General features: G+C 39.0%; 1 protein-coding gene and 1 long non-coding RNA gene across 2 annotated transcripts; one reads left to right on the top strand and one right to left on the bottom strand.

Annotated features, from left to right (window-relative positions):
- Positions 1–13,259: 13,259 nt before the first annotated feature.
- Positions 13,260–18,480, bottom strand: GJD2 (gap junction protein delta 2). Its single transcript, XM_086895961.1, has 2 exons — positions 18,069–18,480; positions 13,260–17,419 (listed from the first exon to the last, which is right to left on the bottom strand). Exons 1-2 carry the CDS (start codon positions 18,137–18,139, stop codon positions 16,576–16,578), a joined length of 915 nt encoding a protein of 304 aa, XP_086752087.1. The 5' UTR covers positions 18,140–18,480; the 3' UTR covers positions 13,260–16,575.
- On the top strand, positions 18,249–24,275 carry LOC147652616 (uncharacterized). The gene is made up of 2 exons (XR_015288792.1): positions 18,249–18,538; positions 19,573–24,275. It is a non-coding gene; the product is annotated as an uncharacterized LOC147652616 (long non-coding RNA).
- The last annotated feature ends 409 nt before the right edge of the window (positions 24,276–24,684 follow it).

Here is a 24,684-nt window from a genome sequence, read left to right as displayed (position 1 = left end):
CCGTTTTTTACCAGAGAACAGAGTGTGTTTAATGATTAAGTCAAATCCTGTAGTAGTTAAATCAGATTAATTCATACAGATATATTGATTTTTCTCCTTCTCAAAGTAATCTGGTTACTTTATGTGATAGCAAATGAAGTGACTGGACCAAATTCTTCTCTTAGATACACACACATAACCAATGGGAAGTCGGTAGGTTTGCACAAATGTAAATGCTCACAGGATGATCAGATATGAATAACTATGTTTAATTAAAATATCTTACATACATGGCAAAGCAGTGTCTTCTTTCTATTTTGATCCTCATTATTTAATTAGTAAATCAAAATTAACTTAATATTAGTTTAAAAGACATGCATTGGTGTTCCTCAGCTTATCTTTTTCCTGCAATATGGGTCTAATAACATTTCTTTTCTGATGCTGGTCAAAATTTAAATAATGAAACTTTTATCTAGTTCTCTGGCAGTTTCAATAAATAAATATATTTTTAAAGAACAAATAATTTCTAGAACTGTTGCTTCACAACCTGTTCCATCCATTCTTCCCTGCTCTCTGCCTTCTTGTATTGCAATTAATGATAGAATAAAATGGGTAATTATATATGTAGGATTTTTTTTTGTTAAAAGGCTTATAAAGCACATTCACTGATTTTTTTTTTTTTAGTTCAGAGATTTGGTACAGAGAGATGTTTACCTCTCAGCTCAAGAAGTAATATTTCCATAGGATTCTTTTCCTCATCTGGCCTGAGATGCTCATGTCATAGAGGTGTTAATCACTATGAATTAGTTTGCAGCTTTCATCACATTTTATTGAAGTAGCAGTAGATTCAATGCATTCTGTGGTTGCTTTACAAGCAAGCCCACCTCATTAGAAAGGCCTGTCAAGTTCTCATACCATTCATGTTCCTTTCCCAAGCAGACAATTAGTTGCTAAAAAAAAAAAGAAATTTCACAGTTTGAAGGATCTGACCTGAGCAGCAGTATTAAATGGCACATAGTGGTTGGGCAACCACAACAGAGGTAAGAATGGCACAGTGAACAAATCAGGGTGATTACACAGACTAAATACAATCATTATGGTTACCAAATATTACTGGAAGATGTTCTACTAGGACAGCAGTCTGTTGTGAATTTGCATATTTGTTTCACACAGACAAGCCAGAAATATTTGCTTCATGGGAAGGGAGTGCAAATGTAGCAGCACTGATCATACACCTGTCTTTGTGTGCAATAGCCACTAAATTACCACAAAAAGTACCAAACAGCAATGAGTATTTTACATTGTTTTTGCTGTCTCAAGCAATAATAGTCCTAGTTAAGTGGAAGAATAAATTAGAACAGATTAGGTACAAAGTTTTAATTTTCAAAGGCATATTGCTAAATTAAGCAAACTGGTCAAAGGAATTACATATGCTGAAGAGATTTTTTTTGCCAGTGGAAAAAAAGGCTAAAATTTCTTTCAAGCAGATTTGCAAAAAGTACCTAGAATTTGCATCCCAAAAAAATAGAAAAAACTTTAAAGGAAATATTCTCTATTCAATTTAGTGGTTACCTTGAAAAATGAAAACTGATTCTCACACTTATTTAATAACAAATTTTATTGCAGTTTTCTCACTAAATCAGTACAAATTTATACATGCTTTTTTTGTTTTCTTTTTTTTTTTTTTTTTTTGGTGAAAATAAAGATAGCAAGTTTAAAATTAAAATCCTTTCCTCACTAAAATGAAAACATTTTTTGGTGGTTAGAAAAAGCAGGCCTGCAAAGCTGATAAATGGTAATCCATACAAATAATTTTGCAGAAGCTAGAAGGCTGCAATTAGATGCATATCTCACTTTTCCCCTTGATATCAAGTTCTCATCAGGTGTCACCACACTACATATGGAGAATATTTTTGGAATTCCCAGTTCTTTCACCTTCAAGATTTTTGCATAATGAGATTCACTTCTAGTCATCTGGTTTTGCTCAGAAAAGCTGATGAATTACCCTTTCCTTTCTTATAAGCACCCTTGTGTTGGATTCAAATTATTAAAACAAATTAATGAATAGAAATTCTGAATGTTTCTTCTTGTCCAGAGTTTTAGATAGTGGTCAGACCCCCTTGACATAAAACTGGCCTACATCTGACTGAGTTCTTTGTCCTAAATCATAGCACCTTCAACAGCACCAAATGCTGGCTCCATGAGCAAGTGCCATGGCAAGTATGAAAAATCCCATCATGCATGAAAATGTTGCATGATTTTCTAGGAATTTATAATCTCCTACACAATCCAAAGTTTCTGCTAGTATTTTAGGTGCTGATAGCAGAACTTCCAGGTGCTGTCAGATTTAGAAGTCCTTGCAGCCCCTGACCTGACGTGAGCAGACAATGTTCCACTGTGGCTAATCCTGCACTAGAAGTGCTGCCTGTCTCTCTGCCTTGCCCTTTCACTGATCTACAGGCTTAGTTCACTCCCAGATCTTGCTTTTTTTTTTTTTTTCCAGGATATATGTAGAGCCATAAACACCTCTATAGGCATAACAGATGAAGCTGAAAGTGGAGACAACTTCTATTTCACTTTCCATTTTCTTTTTGTGCAGCACTATAAGACAAAGGGTGAGAGAAAGATGTATAAAGTCTATTTAACTACAGGTTCTTACCTTGAATAAACTCCGATTATTAAGATTACTGTTATTTTTGTGATGTAACATGAAATACACTTTTCATGATACTGCTCTTGAGGCCTCTTGTTTTATCATGGTTGCATAATAACAGGAAAAAAAGGATTTCACTTCACGATTTTCCCTTTTATAACACTGTAGTCATACCAAAATCTAAAGGCCCATGGAAAACCCACAGCTCACAAAAGATAGAGTCCCTTAATTCCTAATTTTGTTATAATCCTCAGTGGAATAAAACAAAACCTGTGTTCATTTAAACTGTGCCCACTGAACCTTGGCAGGATTGCACTCAGCAGACATCAAGAGGGTGGTGTGTCAGGATGGCCAGGTCATCACAGCATCTGAGCATACCCGTGCAGCTGCAGCATGGAAACACTCACAGTGAGTGAGTGACTGACAGCAAAGTGTAGAGGGACTAGATGGCTCACAGAGATGTACAGATTTCCTCAAAGTAGCCAGGTCTGGAGAATAACTAAACAAGTATATCTGCTGGATTCAACATGCGTGGTTGCACAAAATAACCCTTAAATAAAGGTGACTGGATTTTCTCTCACTGTGATAACAAGACGTTCTGCTGTGCCATGGGGCTGAGCCACTCACTTTTCTTAACAAGTGTTTCTGTCATTAGCTTTTAAAGTCACCTGAATGAAGCCAAAAGAAGCCCATGGCTAAGCAGCTGTCAAAGAACAGTGCACATGGAAGGCCTAGGATGTCTGTGCAACAAACAGGACTTTTAATAAAGCTTCCTTCTGCAAGGATTGAAAGGATAACTTAACACAGATGGAGTCAATACAACCTCAGATCTCTACTATGCACACATGCACACACACACACACACACACACATATTTGTGTGTATATATATATATATATATATATATATATATATTAAAGAGTTTTGGCACACATGTGAGTTTAATGGGGAACTAGCAAGCTGACCAAAAATGTGAACAGAATAAAAAAATTTTGAAAAGCTATCTTACTCATTGTGAGCTGTCATACAGTTCTGCAGTTCATCCTGTAAATGTAAATCTGTAACACTTGCACAACAGAATAACCTGAAATATTTTTTTATGACATTGCGTAGCTGTAAAAACAGTGCCAGATTTGGTTCTCTGTTGACATGGTGAAAATGTGATTTTCCACAGTCTAATCTAATCTCAGTGAGGTTATCCCCTCTGTACACAGGTGACAGGTGCCCAGACCACAATGGACAACCTATACTGCAAATATTTCTGCATCTTTTTTTTTTTTTTTTTTTGTCATTTAGCTGTTTTTGTTCCCGTATTTTCCATTTCTGCTGCACTTAGTGCAGTGCCTTTGCAAGAGGGCAGGCAGTGAGCTGCTGTCTCCCAGTGATCTCAGACCTGCCAACTGAAATAGAACATTGCAAAATTGTTCAAGGAGACGATTGCTGGGATTCTAACAGAGCATTTATGGGAGACGTTTTATATGTTCTGAAATACTTTCTCCTGTGCCTGTCAACAGCCATCAAGCTGAAAAATAGGGACAGAGTTACAAGTGCAAGGGCTGAGATACAGTCTATCATTTGAACTAACCAGATTACAGAAAAAAAGTAACAAAACAGGTCTACCTGCTCCTTCATGTTTTTAGGAAAGTGTGACTCAAAAATAGTCAAAATATTCCAGATTTTAAGTTTTTGCTATCTACTTTAAATAACACAGTTGTCAATGTGAATAAAATCATGGAAACTGCACTATAGATAAAAGGGTAAATTATTTTGCCTTTTAAATGAAAACTTTAAATGCAAATTACCCTAAATGCTCAGAAACCCTGCTGCCTTTACAGAAATCATGTCACTCTTCCTGTTGGTTTGGCCATAGAGCTTAATGTCTCAATCCAAAAAAGAAACTTTGTGCATGCCTTTGAAGGAGAGAAGCTGTTTTGTTAGCTGAGATTGGGATCTAAGAGTGTTGTCAGGTATGGGATCTAAGAGTGCAGAAGAACCAGCCAAAATATTTTAAGTCACTGGCGCCAGGTCTCAGATCCTCTTCTGTGCAGGAGACTCCTCAGGACTAAATTCTTTAACAAGTATTAAGCCAACTTTCACTCGTGTTATTGTGAAATTCTTCCACTTAGCTGAGGAAAGAACTGAAAAAAGTAATTGCCTATCCTTGCAAAATAAGCAGAAAAAAACCTTCCCTATTTACACAGCTCAACCTATTCTTTAAAAAGCTCACCATTATAGCTGATTCTCCTTCAGTGCTTTGAAAGCTGCTAGAGGACGTTGCACAGATACAGTTGCAACAAATTCAGTTTTTCTAGAATGCATTTCTGCTATAGGCTCTCAGAGAATCATACGAAAGATCCTAAAACCTGCATTTGTACCTGAAAAAAGATTTTTATGTGATGACAGGTCACTGCACACCCACAAAAGAAGATGTAGAGATAACAGCAGGTGGGGAAACTCACAATTCACCCTTCCTGATTACTGCCACACTCAGCACAGGAGCCATCAGCCCATAAAATACTCATCTCTACAAGACCAGAGAAGTGCAGTAGTACTAAAGCAAGGTACAAATTAAAGTTCCAAAGGAAGAATTACTCTGTCTAGGCTTCTCTCAGAGCAGCCCTAGTAGAGCCTCACCACCAGAGTCTGGATATTAAACCCACCATTGTGAGTTATGACTACAGCATCATTTGATGGCTTTATCCTAGCTGAGGCAGGGGAATATGCCTAAGGATATGGGACATGTCGTAGGATGCAAGAGAAGTTCATTTCAAGATTTATTTTGGGATGCTTAAGGGACAAGCCAAAGGTGGGGAAAGGAAGCCATCTAGACAATTTTAGGAGGAACAAGTGTGAGGATAAGAAGAGACAAAGGGGCCAGTCAGGCAGAGTTTTCTCCTTGGTACGCTTCTCTGGCCAGAGCTGCACCTGACCAGCTCAGCCTGTCCTATCTTCTTTCAAAATTTTCTTCAGTGAGGAACTCTCTACTGAGTGTGTCTGTACCAGGGTCTGGGTGCCAGCAGCTGCAGGCAGACCAGAGTCAGGAATTCTGTGTGGAAGCGACTGGAGAGACCCGAGTGAAACCCAGTGGCAGCTTTGGGCATGTGTATGTGTGTGTGTGTGTCTGTGTGTGTGTGTGTGTGTGTCTGTGTGTGTGTCTTTGTGTCTGTGTGTGTGTCTGTGTGTGTGTCTGTGTGTGTGTCTGTGTGTCTGTGTGTGTTTGTGTGTCTCTGTGTGTGTGTCTGTGTGTCTGTGTGTGTGTGTGTCTGTGTGTGTGTGTGTGTGTGTGTGTGTCTGTGTGTGTGTGTGTGTGTGTGTCTGTGTGTCTGTGTGTGTGTGTGTGTGTCTGTGTGTGTGTGTGTCTGTGTGTCTGTGTGTGTGTCTGTGTGTCTGTGTGTCTGTGTGTGTGTGTGTGTGTCTGTGTGTCTGTGTGTGTTTGTGTGTCTCTGTGTGTGTGTCTGTGTGTCTGTGTGTGTGTGTCTGTGTGAGTGCAGGCTCTGCACCAGCACCTGCAGTGAGGCTGCAGCCTCAGGGGCTCCTGGGTCCAGGTGACAGCAGCTGAGGAGACTGGGATCTAGTGACAAGTTGTACATGTGGATATGTATATATATGAGTACATATATATATATACACACACACATATATTTCCACTGGGGTATCTCCATCCCACACAACAGATGGAAGTGGGATGAGCTCCATGTGAGCACTCTGTGTCTGATCTGGTTAGCCAGGCACGTTTATGTGTGATGTTCCTGTGTGTGCACTCTGTGCATGTGTATCCTGAGAATATGTGTTCAGTCTCGCTATTGTTTGGACCTGGGGCATGAAGCTTACCCACTTCAGGGCTTTCAGATTCAGCAAAAATTCATCACACAATATGTTAAATATTATTCAGTGACTATCTTAATTCTTTGCCCCAGTTCTTTAAACACTGTAAGTTAGTCTCTTCTGGCACTCATTTAATTATCATCCTGATAAATTCTGTTTTAAAAAACAGTTCAAAGTATTTCTAGAGTGTACAGACAACAATATTTTTTTTCTTTGGAAGACTTTTACATTTGAAGATATTTATCTATTTAAGTATTTTCATCTGTGCTGAACTGTCCTGGAGCTCTGAGTATGATGAGTATCAGAAGAAAGTTTTCTAAAATTTTTTTAAAAAAAATAGCATAGGGACAATTACATATTATGCTTATCAGAAGGAAAAAAGTAAGTTCAGGAGTTTTACCTGTAGTGGAAATTTTTTTGTAAATATAGTGGAACTTTTTAGAAAATGTTAACCTTATGGTCTTTCACTCTCCTCTCTAATTTGCATGTGACATTATGTTCTTTTCCAGACAAGTCTAAGGATTTCTAATTGGCATTGACAGCAGTATCCTCACATATCCTTAGGTAGAATTTAATTTGAAATATGCATTCATTCTGTAATGAGTCAGCATTTCTGGATGAATGTTCCAACATAAAGAATTTTGCTGTGTATACCTCTTTGCAACTGACAAATTACAGCCTGTTTTATTTTAAAACACCTGTGTTTAATAAACTTTTTTTTTTTTCCACTTTGGAGCTAATACATGAATTATCAAGGCTCGCCTTGGACTCTTGTTAATTCAGCTGTCTTGCCCAAGAGAAATGTGAGACATTGTTCTGAAGGATGGTGAAAGAATCCCTGGACAAGCGAGAATTAGCAACTGCCGGGGTCTGAGCCCATTACAGCCCCTGCAAAGGCACCAGCAGGCAGGAGAGACCAGCAAGCACAATCCCAGAGCTCACCACAGCTGCTGGGTCCAGGGGACGGTCACATATGCGAGGTGACAGCCGCCTCTGAGAAGTGAGGATGAGGTGAAGGCAAGGACAAGCACAGCTTTCCTTCCCACTTCTCCTTAGCAGCAGAAAACTGGCAAAGCCAGCTCTTCCTGTTCTCTCTCCCTCCCTCCCCCGTGGTTTTGCTTATGCTGCTGAACAGGCTGGAGCCAGTTTTGTGTTCTTTAGTTCCTCTGAGGATATGAGCCACTGTCCTAGGATAAAATTTGAGAAAGCGTGGTTGCCTGAGTGAGAGTTTTCCTCTTGGTAGATATTGTGTGAAGCAATGCTGGCCAAAGAAAATTATAGAGAGATTAGCTGCTTTAATAGTTAAGCAAGTCATACAGTACTTTCAAGACAGACAGAAAACCAGTGACAACCCAGGTGTTAATTACAATTAAATATTTTCATACAGGATTGCAGCAGCCTTGCAGAAGCTCTCACAGCCCCTCAGCATCATTCATAGTCTAGCTGGGGACATTTCTAAGCAAAACTCCTGCTTGAATAGGACTGGTAGTCTCAACACAGTTCCATTTATACATTTTTGTTTCAGAAGCTCTCACATTTGCTAAAGAGACAGCATGGTCAAGGGCCTCCTGACCACAATATTGGCAGGATTCCTTTCTTTGTCCTTTTTTCAAAGCAGAAGGTCATTGTAACAAATATTCATAGGTTTTTCAGTACTGAAAGGAATCAAATATCCAATGCTGCAGAGTTCTTTGGCACACTGTACCGCTACAAACTCTAATACTGCAAAGTGTAAGGTGCTATTCCAATGGTGCCACAGTTTCAATGTATCAAATTTGACACCTTTTCAATAAAATAGGCTAAATTTAGATAACCATATGCTCATGCTGACAAGCTAGCTTCTCCCTGATATGTGTTTTCATGAAGGAGTACAAGAGGGCTTCAAAGTTTAATTAGTCTAAAATTAATTCAAAATATTGTATTAATTTACAGTAGAAAGGTCAAGTTGTTGAGCAAACAGCAGGAATGAATATTTTGTACTTAATGCACAAAGATTCAGCTGTAAAAATTCCATTAATGCTAATAGGAGTCATGCTGCCAAATTCAAAAATCATGCTATAAATATTTTATCTGTCTATGCTCTTACTGCAGTCTAATAAAAATTGTACAATTAAAGCCTCTTCTCTCTTGCCTGCCTGCTAAGCAAAGTTGAAGAGCACACACATATGAACAAAGTACCACTCTGCACTGGGGCAGCCTCACCTTGAGTGCTGTGTGCAGTTTTGGACAACACAATATACAAAAGACATGAAGTTGTTAGAGAATGTACAAGGAAAGACCAGGAGGATAGGGAAGGCTCTGGAGGGGCAGCTGTATAAGGAGTGGCTGAGGTCACTTGTCCTCTTCAGCCTGAAGAAAAGGAGACTCAGGGGAGACATTGCAGTCACTTGTGCGTGGCAGAGGAGGGGCAGGCTCTGATTTCTGCTCTGGGGTGGCAGGGACAGGACTGAAGGAATGTCATGAAACTGAGGGCAGGTTTAGGTTGGATATCAGGAAAAGGTTCTTCACCCAGAGGGTGTTTGGGCACTGAACAGGCTCCCCAGGGCAGTGGTCACAGCACCAGCCTGACAGAGCTCAAGAAGTGTTTGGAAAATTCGCCCAGGCACAGGGTGTGACTGCATGATCTTTCCAGGTCCCTTCCAACTCAGCATATTCTGTGATCTCATGAAGTATTTTATCAGTAAAGATGTATTTATAATTTGCGCTTCAACAACTTAAGATGGGCGAGTGTCACAGTTGTATTTCAGTCTTTGCATCATTTTAAGGGATTTTTAAACAACTATTTGAGAAACTAAAAATGTAATGATTTTTAAGAAAGTCTTCTTATTAGTAACTGAAACTGTTTTTTTTGTAGTGTGACTCCAAACAATGTATAATGATAGTGCATTCATTTATGTGTGATTAGGTCATAAAGACTGATTTAATTCTTTATATGTTATTTATATGATCAAAATCACTCTAAAGTTCACTTCTTTTTCAATGGGTCTCACTGAGCTAATAATTGTGATTCTCTTGATTGTTCATGCTCTGCAGTCCTATTGGTTTAAACTAAGCTGAAATTTAAGCTATAGATCACATAGCTGAAGGAAGATAAAATTTTCAGTCTCCACTAACATAAAAATTACATGAATAAATGCAGGAGATATAATTTCTAAAAATTGAACAATAATTAAAGTGATCAATTAAAGCCTTATGTTTTACCATTTTTTAACAAAACCCCGGTAATAATATTAATAAATAAATTTAATTAAATAATATAAATTTAATATAAATAAATTAAAATAGTAAAATAAATTAAACAGAATTGGATGCCTTGTACATATATTTTTTTAAAATTCTATATTTTCTGTCACTGAGAATTACATTACTTTAACATATGTGCAGAATCTGAGTTAACAATAATAAAAATTAAAAGAGAAAACCAGAAAAATTACAGTTCCCTGCAGTGGTATGAGACACAATCCAAACAATAACCAGAATATTAAATTGAAGAGTACATCAAGAAAATTAGCACCACACAGAATTAAAAAAAAAAAAAAACAAAAAAAACCAAAACAAACCTAAAGTTGTGAATTTAATGTAGACATGTTAATTTTTCTTCAAAATGTACTTCCAACTTTTTTATTAACAGAGGAACTTCAATAGTTTCATGAGAGGGAAATATGAAGAATTTCTCTTTGGGAAATTGGTAAAAATGTATAGTAGATGCAATAAATTATTTCCTTGGTCCTTCAAATTATGGGTCTGCTTGCATGTGAGAAAGTCGTGATAAAGACTTGAATGTGTTATCTCTCTATATATGTAAACTAAATATTGCTCAATTGTACTTGCTGATGGGAATTTAACAATGTCAGATGTGGACTCCTCTCAGAGTTGTACATACGTACATCTGTAGAGTTTCACATGTTCTTACACAAAGAACATTGCTAGAACAGGTTTTGTCTTCTTTTTTTTAAAGGAGAAAATGAAGAAATTCCTATGGCCCTTGTCTTTCCTCAGAACCCCTGAATCCCTTGCACCTCAATATCACATGCAGTGCAAATGTGAAAATCCCTTTACCTGACTTGTTTTGGCCTTGCAGTAACTCCATTCATAACGTGCTCATCACAAGTCACGCTCTAATGTGCAGCTTTAATTCTGGTTGCTCCATTAAATTCTGCTTCATACCCATGTCAAGCACCACCTGTTTTCTGATGGGCAAATTTTCTGATGGCAAAATGGTTTTCATTACAGAGCAGCAGTGCATTTCCAAAATAAAAACCCTAAAGTTAGGGGAGAAACGGGGACATCAGTGTTCATGATGGCTTTGGACATTGTAATGCACTAGTCAGGTTATTCAAAGTAAAACCAGAAAATAGTTGGAAATAATTTTTATAAACATTTTTTTTTCCATAAAAGATAATGTAAGGAATCTTGCATATTTGCTCATGAATATGCTTTAATCCCTGAACTCTTATTAAGTAGGGAAAAGTAAGTCCATATCACACCTACTTTTCTCAAATGCCCACAAATCCTTACTTTTTTTTGCCCCAATTTGGTTGTTATACATTTCCTTAAAGATATCTCTTCACAATATGTACTTCTAATATGTTAAAAAAATTCTGCTCAGTGTAAATTAAAAAAAAAAATAAAAAAAAAAAAAAAAAAGTTTTGACAGATAAAGCTTGTCACTGAAAAGGAAACCATCTCTTCCAAATGTAATGTTGCTTTGCTGGTTCAAATAATTTTCTACTTCAGCATTTCTCAAAAAAAAACCCCCAAATTGTTAGCAGATTTAAAATATAAGATTAATTATTATCTTTCAAAAAATAGCTGATTTCAAACAATAATCTTTTAACCTTTCTCTGAAAGAAAATTATGAAAACATCAACCATGATTTCATTGGAAACTTCACAAAGTATTTCAAAAATGAAAGTTACACTTAATTATGTGCCATGAAATATATTTACAGGTAGATCATATGCTATTTTCAGTGAAAGAAACAAAAGTCAAGATTTGCTTAATCACTTTAGGGTGCACTAATTATTATCCAGGTACTGGTAACCCTTCTATGTCCTTTTTTGCCACATTACATGTCCAAAAAATAGGTGGATGAGTAGCAAATTACCTTACTTTCACATTCTTCTCAACACAAGAGCAATTCTCACTTCGAGGGGATATCAGAAAATCATTTTATATGGTCTCCATAACCTAGAGGTTGGATTCATGCTGTATTCCAGGCACCACCAAGAAAAAGCTGATAGATTTTAATGCTGAGAAGACAAGCCTCTTAAAAGCTATCATGTCAAGAGACACCTGCTCAGCTAAACTCTCTAAAGCAATTGGTATAGCCCCAGAAGTCACAGGAAAAGGGTGATTGATGGGGACTTTTGTTTGTTAAATATACAGTCAGGTCACTGCATCTAGTTCAGTTTCTAACTGCCTCTGGGTGTGTGATTTCTGTATCCATCTCTGAAATTCAATCTGTAACACACTAATTCAATTGAGGAAAAATCTTAACAATCTTGCAAATATTTAGCTTCATATATACGTCTATATGCATGGCTTATTTTTAATGCAGTGCCAGGGAAATACTCCATATCTGCACTTATCTAATGGGCTGCTGACTCTTGATTGACTTCTTTAGTACATTTTAATAGACATAACATGAAGCACTTCCTAGCCCAATTTTTCTTCATAGAGATACTATTAGAATTTTATTGAGAGGATGGTGATGTTTAGGAGCTGGTACTAGTAGCTGATGCTAACTCAGTGTGTTTCCTGAAAGCTTACAATAAAATAGAATTTCTGGGAAGAATATTCCAAAATGACCAGGGATGGGTGTGCTATACAGAAATGCTGTAATCTCTCCTGTTAATCTTATGAAATAAACGTGTTTCACCCAGCTGGGAACTGACTTGGTCTCACAGAAAATGAAGACTTGTCATTAAATTCATGCAGAATCATGACCAGACTCTAAGTACTGAAAACATATGCCTGTGTTCTCCTCATATGACCCAATTTTTAATTCACATTTCTATACTTGCACACCCAACAAAAGCTTCTAACCTGTTTTGCTGAAAAAGCGAGGTGTAACGGTTATATTCAAGCAAAACAGAGCCAAAATGATGCAGGTACAATGTCCCCCCAATCCAACTTTTGCCCTGAAAATTGTATTCTTTTACAAATGCAGGAAAAAAATTCTTCTTCACATTTAACATTTAGTTTGTATCTTTTCCTATGGTTCTCTACATAGCAGCAGCTTTGTCCTACCCTATTAGGTATAATGCAAGAAAAGCACTGCACCTACTCTGAAGATTCTGAGTATTTCTGACTCCTTTAGTGTAAAACAAAGTAAAATCCATCTGACCATTTCTGTGATTCATTAATCCTTATATTTCTTCAAAGTCAGAGGTCTCTAAAACTAAACTCTTTATGGGACTAATGAATTCAGCTTTCCCATGTAAAAATGCTACATGTAAAAATGCAGCTAGTTTTCATTATGAAAATGTCCTCTTTTAAAAAATTAAATTAATAGACTCATTGTGTTTTGTACATATCTGGTGAAATGGTTCATAACCCTTATGTAAATAGCTTTTGAAATTCACACAGGTGTGGAAAGCACAAGATTGAGTATATATAAAAATGAAATAATGTAATTATTTTATGTAAATTTTAGAATTACATGAAACTAACAGTTTATTAGATTCTATTGCAATTTTCCATAGGAGCTTAGTGAACATAGAATTTATGTTTGCACTTATCATGACATTTAATCTTGTCCACCAGTGCAAAACAATGTAAACAATGAACAAAACAAACATCAACTCAATTTTCATTTTTAATGTCTGATCCTTACAGGGATGTCAATGGTGAGACTAATTAATTTCACTGAGGCAGGAGCAAGACCTAAGTAGCCAGTAATGTGTCCTTCAGCTTCATGTTCACTCAGTTCTGTTCAGTTAACACACTTTTCCATTGCTGTGACAATTTTAAAGCATTTATTCTGTAAATGAATAGTCAGCTTTCATGCAAACAGTCCATTAGCATTAATCATATGATTCTCACATACATTGACAAAAAAAGTGTTTGCTATATTTCTCTTGTCCCTGACAAATGGGTAGTTGGTAAGATATGAAAAATAACAATTTAAAAGGAAGATTAGAATAACTGATCTCTTGAGACATTTCATCTCTCATCTGAAATATGAAAAGCCATATTCCAAGTACGGTGGATGATGTTTCTGTTGATCAAAATTTAAGTCTTTGCCTACTTTATCACTGATCCAGTTACATAAATCAGCATTTACATTTCCTGATATTCTTCTCTTTGGACAAATCTGAAGAATCCCAACTTACTGGAGTATAAATGTGCAACTACATAAAAAAAATTAAATGAACTGAGTCATTTGCATTGACTAATATAAACAGATACTTTCTAAATATGACCTTAGAATTTTAAGGTATTAAAATCTTACTGCTTTCAAGACATGCACCTTCACTAGAGTTTGACTGAAAACTGCTATGCAGCCACTGGAAAAAACTTGCATTAGGGCTTCTGCCTAACAGGAAATTATGCTGAACATGAACCAGAGCCCAATGAAGTACGAGTTTTGTATTTTCAACTTTAATTTGCATTGGATCAAGCGCTTTGCACACAATCTCTCATTTCTTCAACAGTAAATGAGTGCTTATAACTGTCAAAGAATATTTTTCCTTTCAATATCTGCTCAAAATGAGATTTTGAAAACCATCCCAGGACTCTGCAAAATGAAAATCAGACTTGGATTTGTGTGTCAAATAATAATCTTCAGAAGCTTGTTATTTTGCAGATGGAGATTTTAGCTGCCATGTTGTCCTTCTAAAAATAACATGCAGTTATTTCCAGTGAGCATGCAGTCAACTAGCAATGTCACTGTGCGTTTTTATCACCAAGAATTTGAGAAATCCATCTTTAGAGGTTTCTATAATCAAATCAGGAAAACTCTTAAATTTATACATAAGGAAAAATATTTTAAAAATCTTTTAAAACATGACACATCTCAAAGTCCTTTAATGCTTCACAGAGGGAGAAAAAAGACAACAGATGAAGGTGATAATGGATAGACCATCTAAGAATTAATCAACATTTTTTAAAGTGACAATGCTTGCAAACGACAAGAATGGAATGTTAAGGTATTTGTTGTAAGCCAAGAGGAAAATATTTATATGCATTATCTCCAAGCCAATACATGATAAAATCCATTTTCAGGCTTGGCATAAAGTACAATCAAAAGGCCATTTGTGACTCTGAGCCCATGTCTCCTTCTTATATTATAAAGTACCCCAAATTTTCCAGCACCATTTTGGCCCTTTTCTTTAAAGGGCAGATACTATTTAGTTAGAAATGCACTTGTATGTTTTTTAGTCCTGATCCAACTCCTACTGTTGCCAGAGAAATATTTTCTGTTGAATTCAGAAGGAACTTTAAAAAAACGTTTTAAAAAATCATTAAGTAAAACTTAGTATAGAATAGCAAAACTCTTCTGTATTAAGATAATTGCTGTTAACAGAGATTCATTTGAGACTGCCCCAGTGGCTTACCAGTAAGTTGATGGGACATGAACAATGTATTTCTTAAACCAGCTGTAAGGCAGAAAAGCTGAGGTTACTATTTGGATTCCCTGATGAAAAGCTGCAATTGTTTCCTTTATGGCTAAATGTATTCTGGCTATTCCTGGAGTGACCTTGGCAGCCAACTCTGTTGCCCTTAGTGTCAGCAGAAAGAAGGCTGTTGGTGTCAGTGGGCTTTGGATCAGGCTTTAAAGACAGAGGAAGCTTGCTTAAGGAGGAAAACAGACATAAAAAACAGTCCTGATTTCCCAGGATTTGTTGCTTAGAGCTTAGAATACCAACAAGACAATTTAAACCCTGAAGAATAATTGTTGTAGGTCAATTATTTTAACCCTGTAAAGTTTTTTACTATTGTTTACAAGAATAAAGAAAAACAAATCTCTCTGGCTTACAAATTAAAAAAAAAAAAAAAAAAAAAAGGCAAGTACTTTATTTATCAATAGATACTTTAGCTGCTTTTTACACCATTGCAAGGACTAAACAAATACCATAAAATAAACAAAAGAGAGTATAAAATCATTTCACTCCAGCTGGTATCCCAAAACAACCTTTTGACTAAGTACAGAGTAAGCTGTTTCAAGTATGGCACTTATATAAATAAGAGCAGAGAAAAGATGATATATTCACAGTTAAATGCAATGAACTCTCTTCCTTTGGTATGTGTGTCATCATAAGTGATCATAGGTAAAAGCATAACTCGGCTGGCATGAACCAACTCCATCTTATTCATGCACATATTAGGGAATCAATCAAAATGTACTGATATATATTCTGCAGATCACAACTAATACAAGATGATTAAGGTCTCTGGTGTGTGTGTGTGTGTGTGTATGTGTGTGTGTATGTGTGTGTGTGTGTGTGTGTGTGTGTATGTGTGTGTGTGTGTGGACAGGCAAAGAAAAAATGGCAAAATCATATTCAGCATTTATTTTTAGCATGACTAATTGATGCACAAACCATGATAGAAAATAGCTAGTAATACACACCAGGAATAAAGTCTGTGATTTCGACAAACAAAATAAGACATCTGTGAGATAGGTGAACGCAGATATCCTGACTGAGCTGTGGTTAGGTTCCTTACAGTGTGCTTACCCTCCTTTTAAAACATGCTTATGCCTGCACATTGCAACAGTGTCCCCCGCCCCACCCCGCCCCATATAGAGTATCCTTGCAGAGTTTTTGATATGAACATTCTACACATTTACAACAATTAGTCAGACAGTTCAAACTGTAAACATCCTAGTGACGATCAAAAAGCTGCTTCACTGACAGATAAAACCCAATCATTAGAAAGAAAAGTAGGAATAATAGTAGCTGTGCTGTAAGGCTAGGTCAAGCATGGTTTTATAGCTGTTTTCTCAGTCTTTTACATAGCACTGCATTTTGCAGCTAGTTCAGTAAGTGCAGATCCAATACCTTAATGGCTTTCTTGGTGGTTTGATAAAATGCTTGCCTAAGCAATGTACCTTTCTCTAATGGTATCTGGGTCTGTTCCACCTGGCACAGTGTTTCAGTTCTGTCACAGCCTCACACATAAGCTGAGTCACTTGACTGAGTCCTGCCGAAGTTAGGCATGCTCATTCTTGGCAGGTCCTTATTTCTGATTTCATATATGGATTTCCTTTTTGCCTGTACTCCTCTCACTGCCATTTTGATCTTTCTCCAGCCCAAGTGGTTCAGTTCTGCCAAATTAAGCACCACACAAATCCCACTGACAGCAAACATGAATACCAAGAATACAGTCTTCTCAGTGGGTCTAGAGACATAGCACTCTACTTCTTTAATGCAAGGGTATCTGTCACATTCGTACATGGAAGGGACATTGAATCCGTACAGAAAATACTGTCCCACTAGGAATCCAATCTCTAGGGCATTTCGAAAGACCACTTGGATGATATAAAATCGAGAAATGCCTTCTTGCCTCCTCATCTTTGATTTTGTAGTTCTGATAGCAGGATTGGGGATTTCCTTCACTTCTAAGCAGTCTGGTTCTGCCTCTTTGGTGGAGTTCTCAGTGTTTTGCAGCACCCCATTGACAATCGTGTTCTTGATTTTCTTACTGTCCTCACGCTTCATTGAATCCTGGTCCCTTTCCAAGGTAAGGAAGACAGTGGAGTACCTCCGTTCCCTTTGTTTAGCAGACTGGTGAACGGAGTACGTTATGAAGCACAGGCTGGGAGTGCACACCATGATGATCTGGAACACCCAGTACCTTATGTGCGAAATGGGGAAAGCCTGGTCATAACAAGCCTGGTTGCAGCCTGGCTGCAGCGTGTTACAGACAAACATCGTTTGCTCGTCATCGTACACCGTCTCCCCTACAATGGCCACAATGAGAATTCTGAAGATCACCACCACGGTCAGCAGGATCCTGCAACAGAGAAGCCGGTCAGTGCGCGCCGCCGCCGCGCGGCCGGGAGCTGTCCAGTGCTGACCGGGCCCCAGCGCCGCGGCACCGCGGGCCGGCCCCGGCGCGGGCAGCAGCACCGGCACGGGCAGCAGCACCGGCACGGGCACCGGCACAGGCACGGGCACCGGCACAGGCACGGGCACCGGCAGCTGGAAGCGGCCCCGGGCGGGCGCGGGGGGCGGGCAGGCTGCGCGGCATGGCCGCGGTGCGGCCGTGTGCCACAGACCGCGGGCCGGCCCCCACCCGGCCCCTGGGCGGAAAGGCGATGGCGGGGCGCTGGGGTCCCCGGGAGCACGGCCGGGAAAGGCGCGGGGATGAGCCGGCACCCCGGTGGCAGTGGGGTCTCCCCGACGACCGTCCGGTGCCGCGTGGCTCCCCGGGGACAAGGACGGCGGCGTGTGCCGTGTCCCCGTGCCGCATTCCAGCCTTCCCAGCACACACTCACACACACTGACACACACACACACACGGGTTCCAGCACACCCCGAAAGAGCCCGGCCGAAGGGCACCGCGCAGCCGGGACCCGCCGTACCCCGCCGGCCTCCCGGCCGGCCCGCTGGGACAGAGGGGATCCCCCCCGGGCTCCCCGTAGCTCTCCCGCGACCCTTACCTCCCTATCATAGTAGAATGCTGCTGCACGGCAGCTTCCAGTAGCCTCTCTAGAATAGTCCATTCCCCCATCGCTGTTCATCCGGAGACAAAGACTTTGGCAAGCGTAGGGGATCTCTTCACTTCTGCCTTTTTTCACCCCTCCTATTTTTTTTTTTTTTTTTTTTTTTTTTTTTTTCAGGGGGAGGGAAAACAAACCGAGGAGCAGCCCGTGTGTACCGCCCGCAGCCCGGCGGCGGGAGGGCGGCTGGAGGCGCAGCCCTGCCGAGGGTTCCGGGCTCGGCTCGGCTCGGCTCGGCTCGGCTCGGCTCGGCTCGGCTCGGCGCCGCTCGGCAGCCGCCACGGCCCGGCCCGCTCGGATCGTGGCGCGGCGCGGCGGGCGGACCGGCGGCGTGGAGGGAGGAAGGTTGGCTTTAATGTCTTGCTGCCTCTAATCTGCCTTTAAGTAGTCTCCGCTTGCGTCACTGACAGGTTGGTGGAGAGCAGCCAAAAGCAGCGCTCGGATTTTCTCATTTTTATTATTCCGGTGAATACAAACAAATAAATGCAATAAAAAGAAATGAAATAAATAAACGGAGGAGGAGGAGGAGGAGGAGGGTGGGCGGAGGAAGAGCTGCCCCGGCAGGCACGAGGCTCATTGTGCAGCCCCAGTCCCTGCCAGCCGGAGCGCCCCGGCCGGGCTCCCGCTGCCCCTCCGGCCCCGGCCGCCGGCACAGCCCGCTCCGCCCGGAGCGCAGCCCGCCCGCTCGGCCACCGCCCCGGCTGCCCGCCCCAAACCCCGCTCTAGGGAGGGACGGGGACACCGCCGCCCCTCCGGCCACCGGCCGCGGGTCCCCAGGGCTAGCTGGGCTTTGCCTCGCTCACTCCTAGAGATCAAAACAGCCGTGTCATACAGCGGTGACCTTACTTGTTAGAACTGCTAAGCCCTGGAAGATATTTGACTTAAAATTGCATCTTTATTCTCCCCTGATCACAGTTACAAGAATCACTGCGGAGAAATGAAACTCATATATAGCCATTTCAGAGAATGCTGAGAATAAGATTGCATTTATGCTAGAAAAGACACCAAATCTTCATACAAAGCATCTCTAAACAGTACAAGAAAAAAGCATCTTGAATAAATCCCTGCATTATAATCAGCCTGCTTATTCTCATTAACAACTCTGTTTAAAATAGGTTTTTTCATGTTACAGATACCCTTATAGACTGTACCTCGTACATCACCAGATATTTCCACACAAAACATTAGCACCAAATGGAATTGACTTCTCCAGTGAAGCAGCGTAAAATATATTCCCATACTCTGTATGTTTACGAAATTATCAAGTAAACCTTCACACCTGCTCAACTAACCTCATTCAAGAACAACACAAGAACAACATAAGAAAAGTTCTTATCAGTCTTATCATAATATTCCTACCACTGAACTCAGTAAAATCAAATTATTTCTAAATCATAACTGCACAAGCCATAATAAGCAGTGTAGTCCTTTTTTTTCTTTGTAGCTCATGAACCAATTCCATGCTATATTAAAGATGCCAAGTGTTTTCTGAGTAAATGGGACCATGATTCATCTGTGGAAGAGAGCATCTGTATGCTTTAGACACCCCAAGGTTTGTTGTCTTTTCATTTGGACTATGCAGATGGTCTCTGCTTCACGTGATACTGGGTCAGTTGACTGATTGAATTAGGAAAGTATCAAACAAGAGAGGATCAGTGAACACACAGAAATTCTCCACAGAAATTGAGAGATTTTTATTCTTTCCCAGTCGAGAGAATTTAGCTTTTTGTATATAGTTTCTAAAAAATGCTGCTGCAACAACACCAAAGCTAAAAAGAAGAAGTTGGAGTTTGTTTTAAGAGGACTGTGGTATCTCCCAGCTACCCTGACAACTGAGCGTCTCATATAGGCCAAAACTGTCTGTTGCAGATGGATCTGAAAAAGAGAGAAATCAAAGCAGTAAGAGAAGCAGTAATGCATGTGTAGAAGTAGACAGGGCAAGGAATATGCCAAGAAGCTAATGATGATAATCCTATTTAGAACACCAAACAGAGGGAAAATCATGATTGAAGTTACTGAAGAGAGAGTGAAGATTTTGGTTCATACACAAATAACAGAATTTCTACAAAGGAAAGCTGCTCCCTGGTTCTGGCATAGAAAATCCATTTATCTGAGCTTTTAGGACTCTTAAATGAAAAGGAATTACATTAGGATCATATAAAACACTGGTCTATTAATTAACAACTGTTAATCAGTGATTAATCAGTGTTAGTCAGTGTTTGCTGCATTCCTGACAGCCCAGTCATGAAGACAAGGAGGTGAAATATCATAAATAAATGCTGCAAATATATAAACAATTGTTATTAAATTGCTTTTGATTAAATTATGGTTTAAAGTTAAATTCTTTCAGACCTTTTTTTTACAGGAGTTGCATCTCATTCTAGAATACCTGGCATCTCTTTTTTTAGCAGTAACCTCATATGCCACCTTGCAACCACATTCACATGCGAGATACTTGACCTTCCTCTTGAGAAAGTTCACAGAACTTCAGACATTGGTGAGTTTGGAAAAAAGGAATTCAGTGAGTCTCTTTTACAGGGCCAACATTAATTTTAAGTGGCTAACAAATTCAAAGGAAGTTGCTACATCTCAAATTTACATGTACAATTTCTGAGGCTATGAATTTCTGTCCTTTATCTGAGGCCTCACTTGTTGTCAAAATAGCAGCAATAAGAATCAACATGACGTTCTCTGAATGTTTTACACAACAGTGAAAAGTGTATGAAGAATGCAATTAACTGCATGCCCATTAACCTTTACATGAGTAATTGCAACCTGTGGACTTATCTGACAAATTGTCTAAATCAAAAAGTGCTCAGACTATGTATAGTCATGACTGTAAGTTGTAGACATAAGAAGATTTTCAGCTTTTAAAGGTTCATCTTAGTTTTTACACCATTCCCCTGAATGCTTCAGCCAATGGTAAAGACAGGATTTGCAGAGCAGCAGGCTGCTAAAGATGCTGTGGATGTATCTTACACAGGGCACATATTCAGATTAAAAACCCATGCCTACATTTCACATTTCATTCAAAAACATTCAGGATTATAAAAACTTTGTATTTCCTGGCTTACAAAGAACTGTTTCCTAATGAAGCAACAGTAACAGTTTGCAACTGTTCTTGTTTGTTCAATATTTTTATCGGTTGCATAGAAAGGAAACATTCAGCTTGCTATTCCACACATAGGCTTTTGGGGGGTAGGGTGTATTTTTGTTCCTCTTGCTTTGCATTCAAAGAGAATAAGAATTTCCTGTTCTGTCCAAATTCAGTATAAACTCTGTCACTCCTAACAGGATCTCAAACAAGCTTTGCAAAAAGAAAATTCAGTCTGTCCGTGTTCAAAGATACCAGTGCCATGATATTAATTTCTGATGAAATAATATAGACTGCTGATCTTGGATTAGGTCTGAAGAATGAGACTGCATGTGTCCTCAGTTTGAAGCCAAACTGAGGTTAATCTGTCTGTAAGAAGCTGTAGGCCAGATTCTCTCTAAGAAATCCAGCCCTTTTGCCCTGATCTGGTTTTGTAAAGGGTCTGGAGAGCAATCAAATCTTGCAGGATGCACATTCCTCAAGGATGGAGCAGAACAGAGAGCAGAACTGACACATTTGGCTTGTCTGTCAGACCCCCTGCAACCTGGACGTGGGTGACACGACGGGGTCAGGATGAGGTAGCCACATGGCCAGTGCTGTCATACAGTGTGCTAAACAGGGTTATTCCCCTGCCTCATTGCTTTCTCTGCTGAGGTTTACTAATGTAAAGACACCATGCAGATCTTACATGAGCCTTCCACACTTACTGTCTCCTTTTAAGATTAAACATTTACTCCAAATATCTTCCAAATACTTTATCTTAAAATAAATCAAATCAATTTTTAGTTCTATACCAACAGTCATCCTCAATGCCGTTTTTTGCAGCTGTTTGCAGTGGATCCATAATCATAGAAAATGAATATATGTCATATTTATATTGTAAAATTGCATGGCAAATGACCCTATTTCATTGTTGGAGTGGAAACTACTATTTCCACCATTTGTAGCGACCTGGAAGCAAAGAAAAAGCTTTAAATTAAGTAAACATTGACTATTAATAAAGAAAACAATGGGGCTTTCTTCCAATAGTTTTTGGCAACATAAAAAATTATGTTGCCCTATAGCTGTATAGTATATAATGTCACTGTGTGTTTCTAACTAGTGTCACAAGGGAGATTTTTTTGCATTACTTTCATAAAGCATTAGAACATTCTTCAGAAGACTTGTATGATGAATGTTTCATTTCTGATAATAGTTGGTGTAGTCCATGAAATCTAAGTCATTAGCTACTAAACTGAAAATGCCTTTTTAAGACCTTTCATAGCCATCTGCTATGCTCTGTTTTCATTTGGTGCCATGTGTGTATTAATGAAATGATTGCATCAGATTAAATCTTTTATTCATAAAATCATCTAGGTCATCTGCTTCTACCTAAACTTTCTCATTACAATTACAATGAGCATTTGTGTGTATGTTCCCTCCCCACTGCATAAGTACAATTCCATCTGCAGTTAGCTGCTGTATGTAGACCTTAGTAAGAAATCCCTCTTTGTGTCTTTTCCTCAAATGAAATTCCTTCAAAAGATAACTCTAGCGTATCACAGCAGAGAAAGTGTATTTTCCTACAGTTTCAGAAGTCATGACTTCCCAAAAGCTAGAAGATTTGGATGTGCTAACAACTTCAGTCCTTCACAAGAGAAAGCCATGTTGCAAGAATGCTCATTTTTCTGCCAAGAAATGGGTAGGACACTCTTCCCATCCAGTCAATAGTGTTTGTGTCAGAGCTGTCAGTCGCAGGGTGGTCTCTTGTGCTCCTTGTTGTGAACATGGAATAGAGCCTGCATTTATGTGCTTCATGCTTGACAGTAGCAGTGTCAAATGCACAGAATTCAGGGTTTCCTGTAATGCGTGGACAAAATACTCAGTTAACTAATAATCAGATTAAGACTCTTTTATGCATCAGCGGTCCATATCTGCAAATGAAGAATGCAATAAATGGAAAGCTATTCAGGAAAACAATGAATGTAATCAGTGAAGAAGGAATAAATCTATGAATAGTCATGAACTTTGAAAGTGAGGGCTCATAAGTCATGTTGAAGTTACAACATGAATAGTTAAATATTTTCCCAAGGGGGTGGGGGGGCTACCCTAAGAAATATTCACAATGGGGGCAGGTACTAAGTAAATATTCCACAATTTTCTGAACTAAGGGAATTTAAAATATTGAAATATAACTGCTGTGACTAGAAAGCAAATTTTAAGTATCATATTTCCCTAGTTACAGAATATTTTTATTTTCTGGCAGAAAAAAATTCACCCAAGTTTTATGGGGATCTTGTAAGCTGTCCACAGGGACCTTTCTGTGCTCAAATTAACAGCTCAAATCAATTTTCTAGGAAATAATTTGGACCTATATACTGAATTACAACTGCATTTACTTCTGGCATATTTACAGCTCCTAATGCAGAAGCATTTGCACTTCTTGCAAACTCAGATTTATTTGCAGATAGGATGCAGCCAGGGGAAGGACAATATCATTAAAACAAATACTTATGACTTGACAGGCTCTGAAAAGAAATACAAAAGAAGTAAGATATTCTAGTGATCAGATCCTCTGCTAACAGTCTATTGAGTTTCCTTTCTGACTCTCACCAGAAAGGAAAAGCAAAAAAGCACTCATATAGTGCTACAGCATCCAAACATCCATTAGTGTCATTTCATGGATTATGATGTCTTAAGTACAAATTTGTGAGCCCATATTACGAGGGTTTCCATTTCAGATACCAGAGCCAATGCAGAATATTGTCAGACTCAGCTTGGCAAACCTTACTTTTCTCTTTTCCATCAAAAACTGTTACAGATTTTCATCAGAAGAAACATAATTAAATTTAACTGTAATAATACCTTTAAAAAATTCATATTGTATCATAATATCTCCGTCCCGTGGTAGTAAATTTTCATTGTACTAATTGCAATTCCCACTGGCTTTAGATGAGCCAGAATATAAAAACCTTGAAGATATTTATACCAGAACTTTTTATAATTTCCTATGGCAGAATATGAATTAAGAGAAAGTTACTGACTGTTTCAGAACATCCAGAACAACAGAAAAATAAGACCCAGTAGTAAGAAGAGTCCTCTATACTGTAACTCCTGGAAGCATTTTGATGCTTTTCTTATTCCATACACAAAAAGAAAATAAAGTATGAGAAATCATGCTTCAGTATTTCAGCATGAATGCATTACATCAAGCACTTTTTCCAGACCTACTGCTTATCTCTGCCCTGTCTACATTTGTCTTCAACCAAATGCTGAATCTCTGTACTCCCAGCTGCTTTCAGCTCGATGATGTGATTTACTGAAGAGTTCTTCTCCTTTGTTTTGATTGTTATAGCACCATATGTCTTCAGTATTCCTGGTGCCCCTCGCTCTTGTCCTCTCCCTCCCCATCTCACCAGTCACAGAAGGGAATTCACATTACATTAAAGCTTCCCTTCAGAAGCCAGGCTGAAACAATCCCTT

The sequence above is a fragment of the Cyanistes caeruleus genome, chromosome 6, assembly GCF_971803275.1.
Source record: "Cyanistes caeruleus chromosome 6, bCyaCae1.hap1.1, whole genome shotgun sequence".
In the NCBI taxonomy this organism is placed as follows: Eukaryota; Metazoa; Chordata; class Aves; order Passeriformes; family Paridae; genus Cyanistes; species Cyanistes caeruleus.
This window is presented reverse-complemented; position numbering and strand designations above follow the sequence as displayed.

Excerpts from the sequence above, each read along its gene's own strand:
- GJD2 (XM_086895961.1), bottom strand. The coding sequence starts at position 18,139 with ATGGGGGAATGGACTATTCTAGAGAGGCTACTGGAAGCTGCCGTGCAG. Across the intron at positions 17,420-18,068 it reads CATTCTACTATGATAGGGAG|GATCCTGCTGACCGTGGTGG; the intron begins GTAAGGGTCGCG and ends TCTCTGTTGCAG.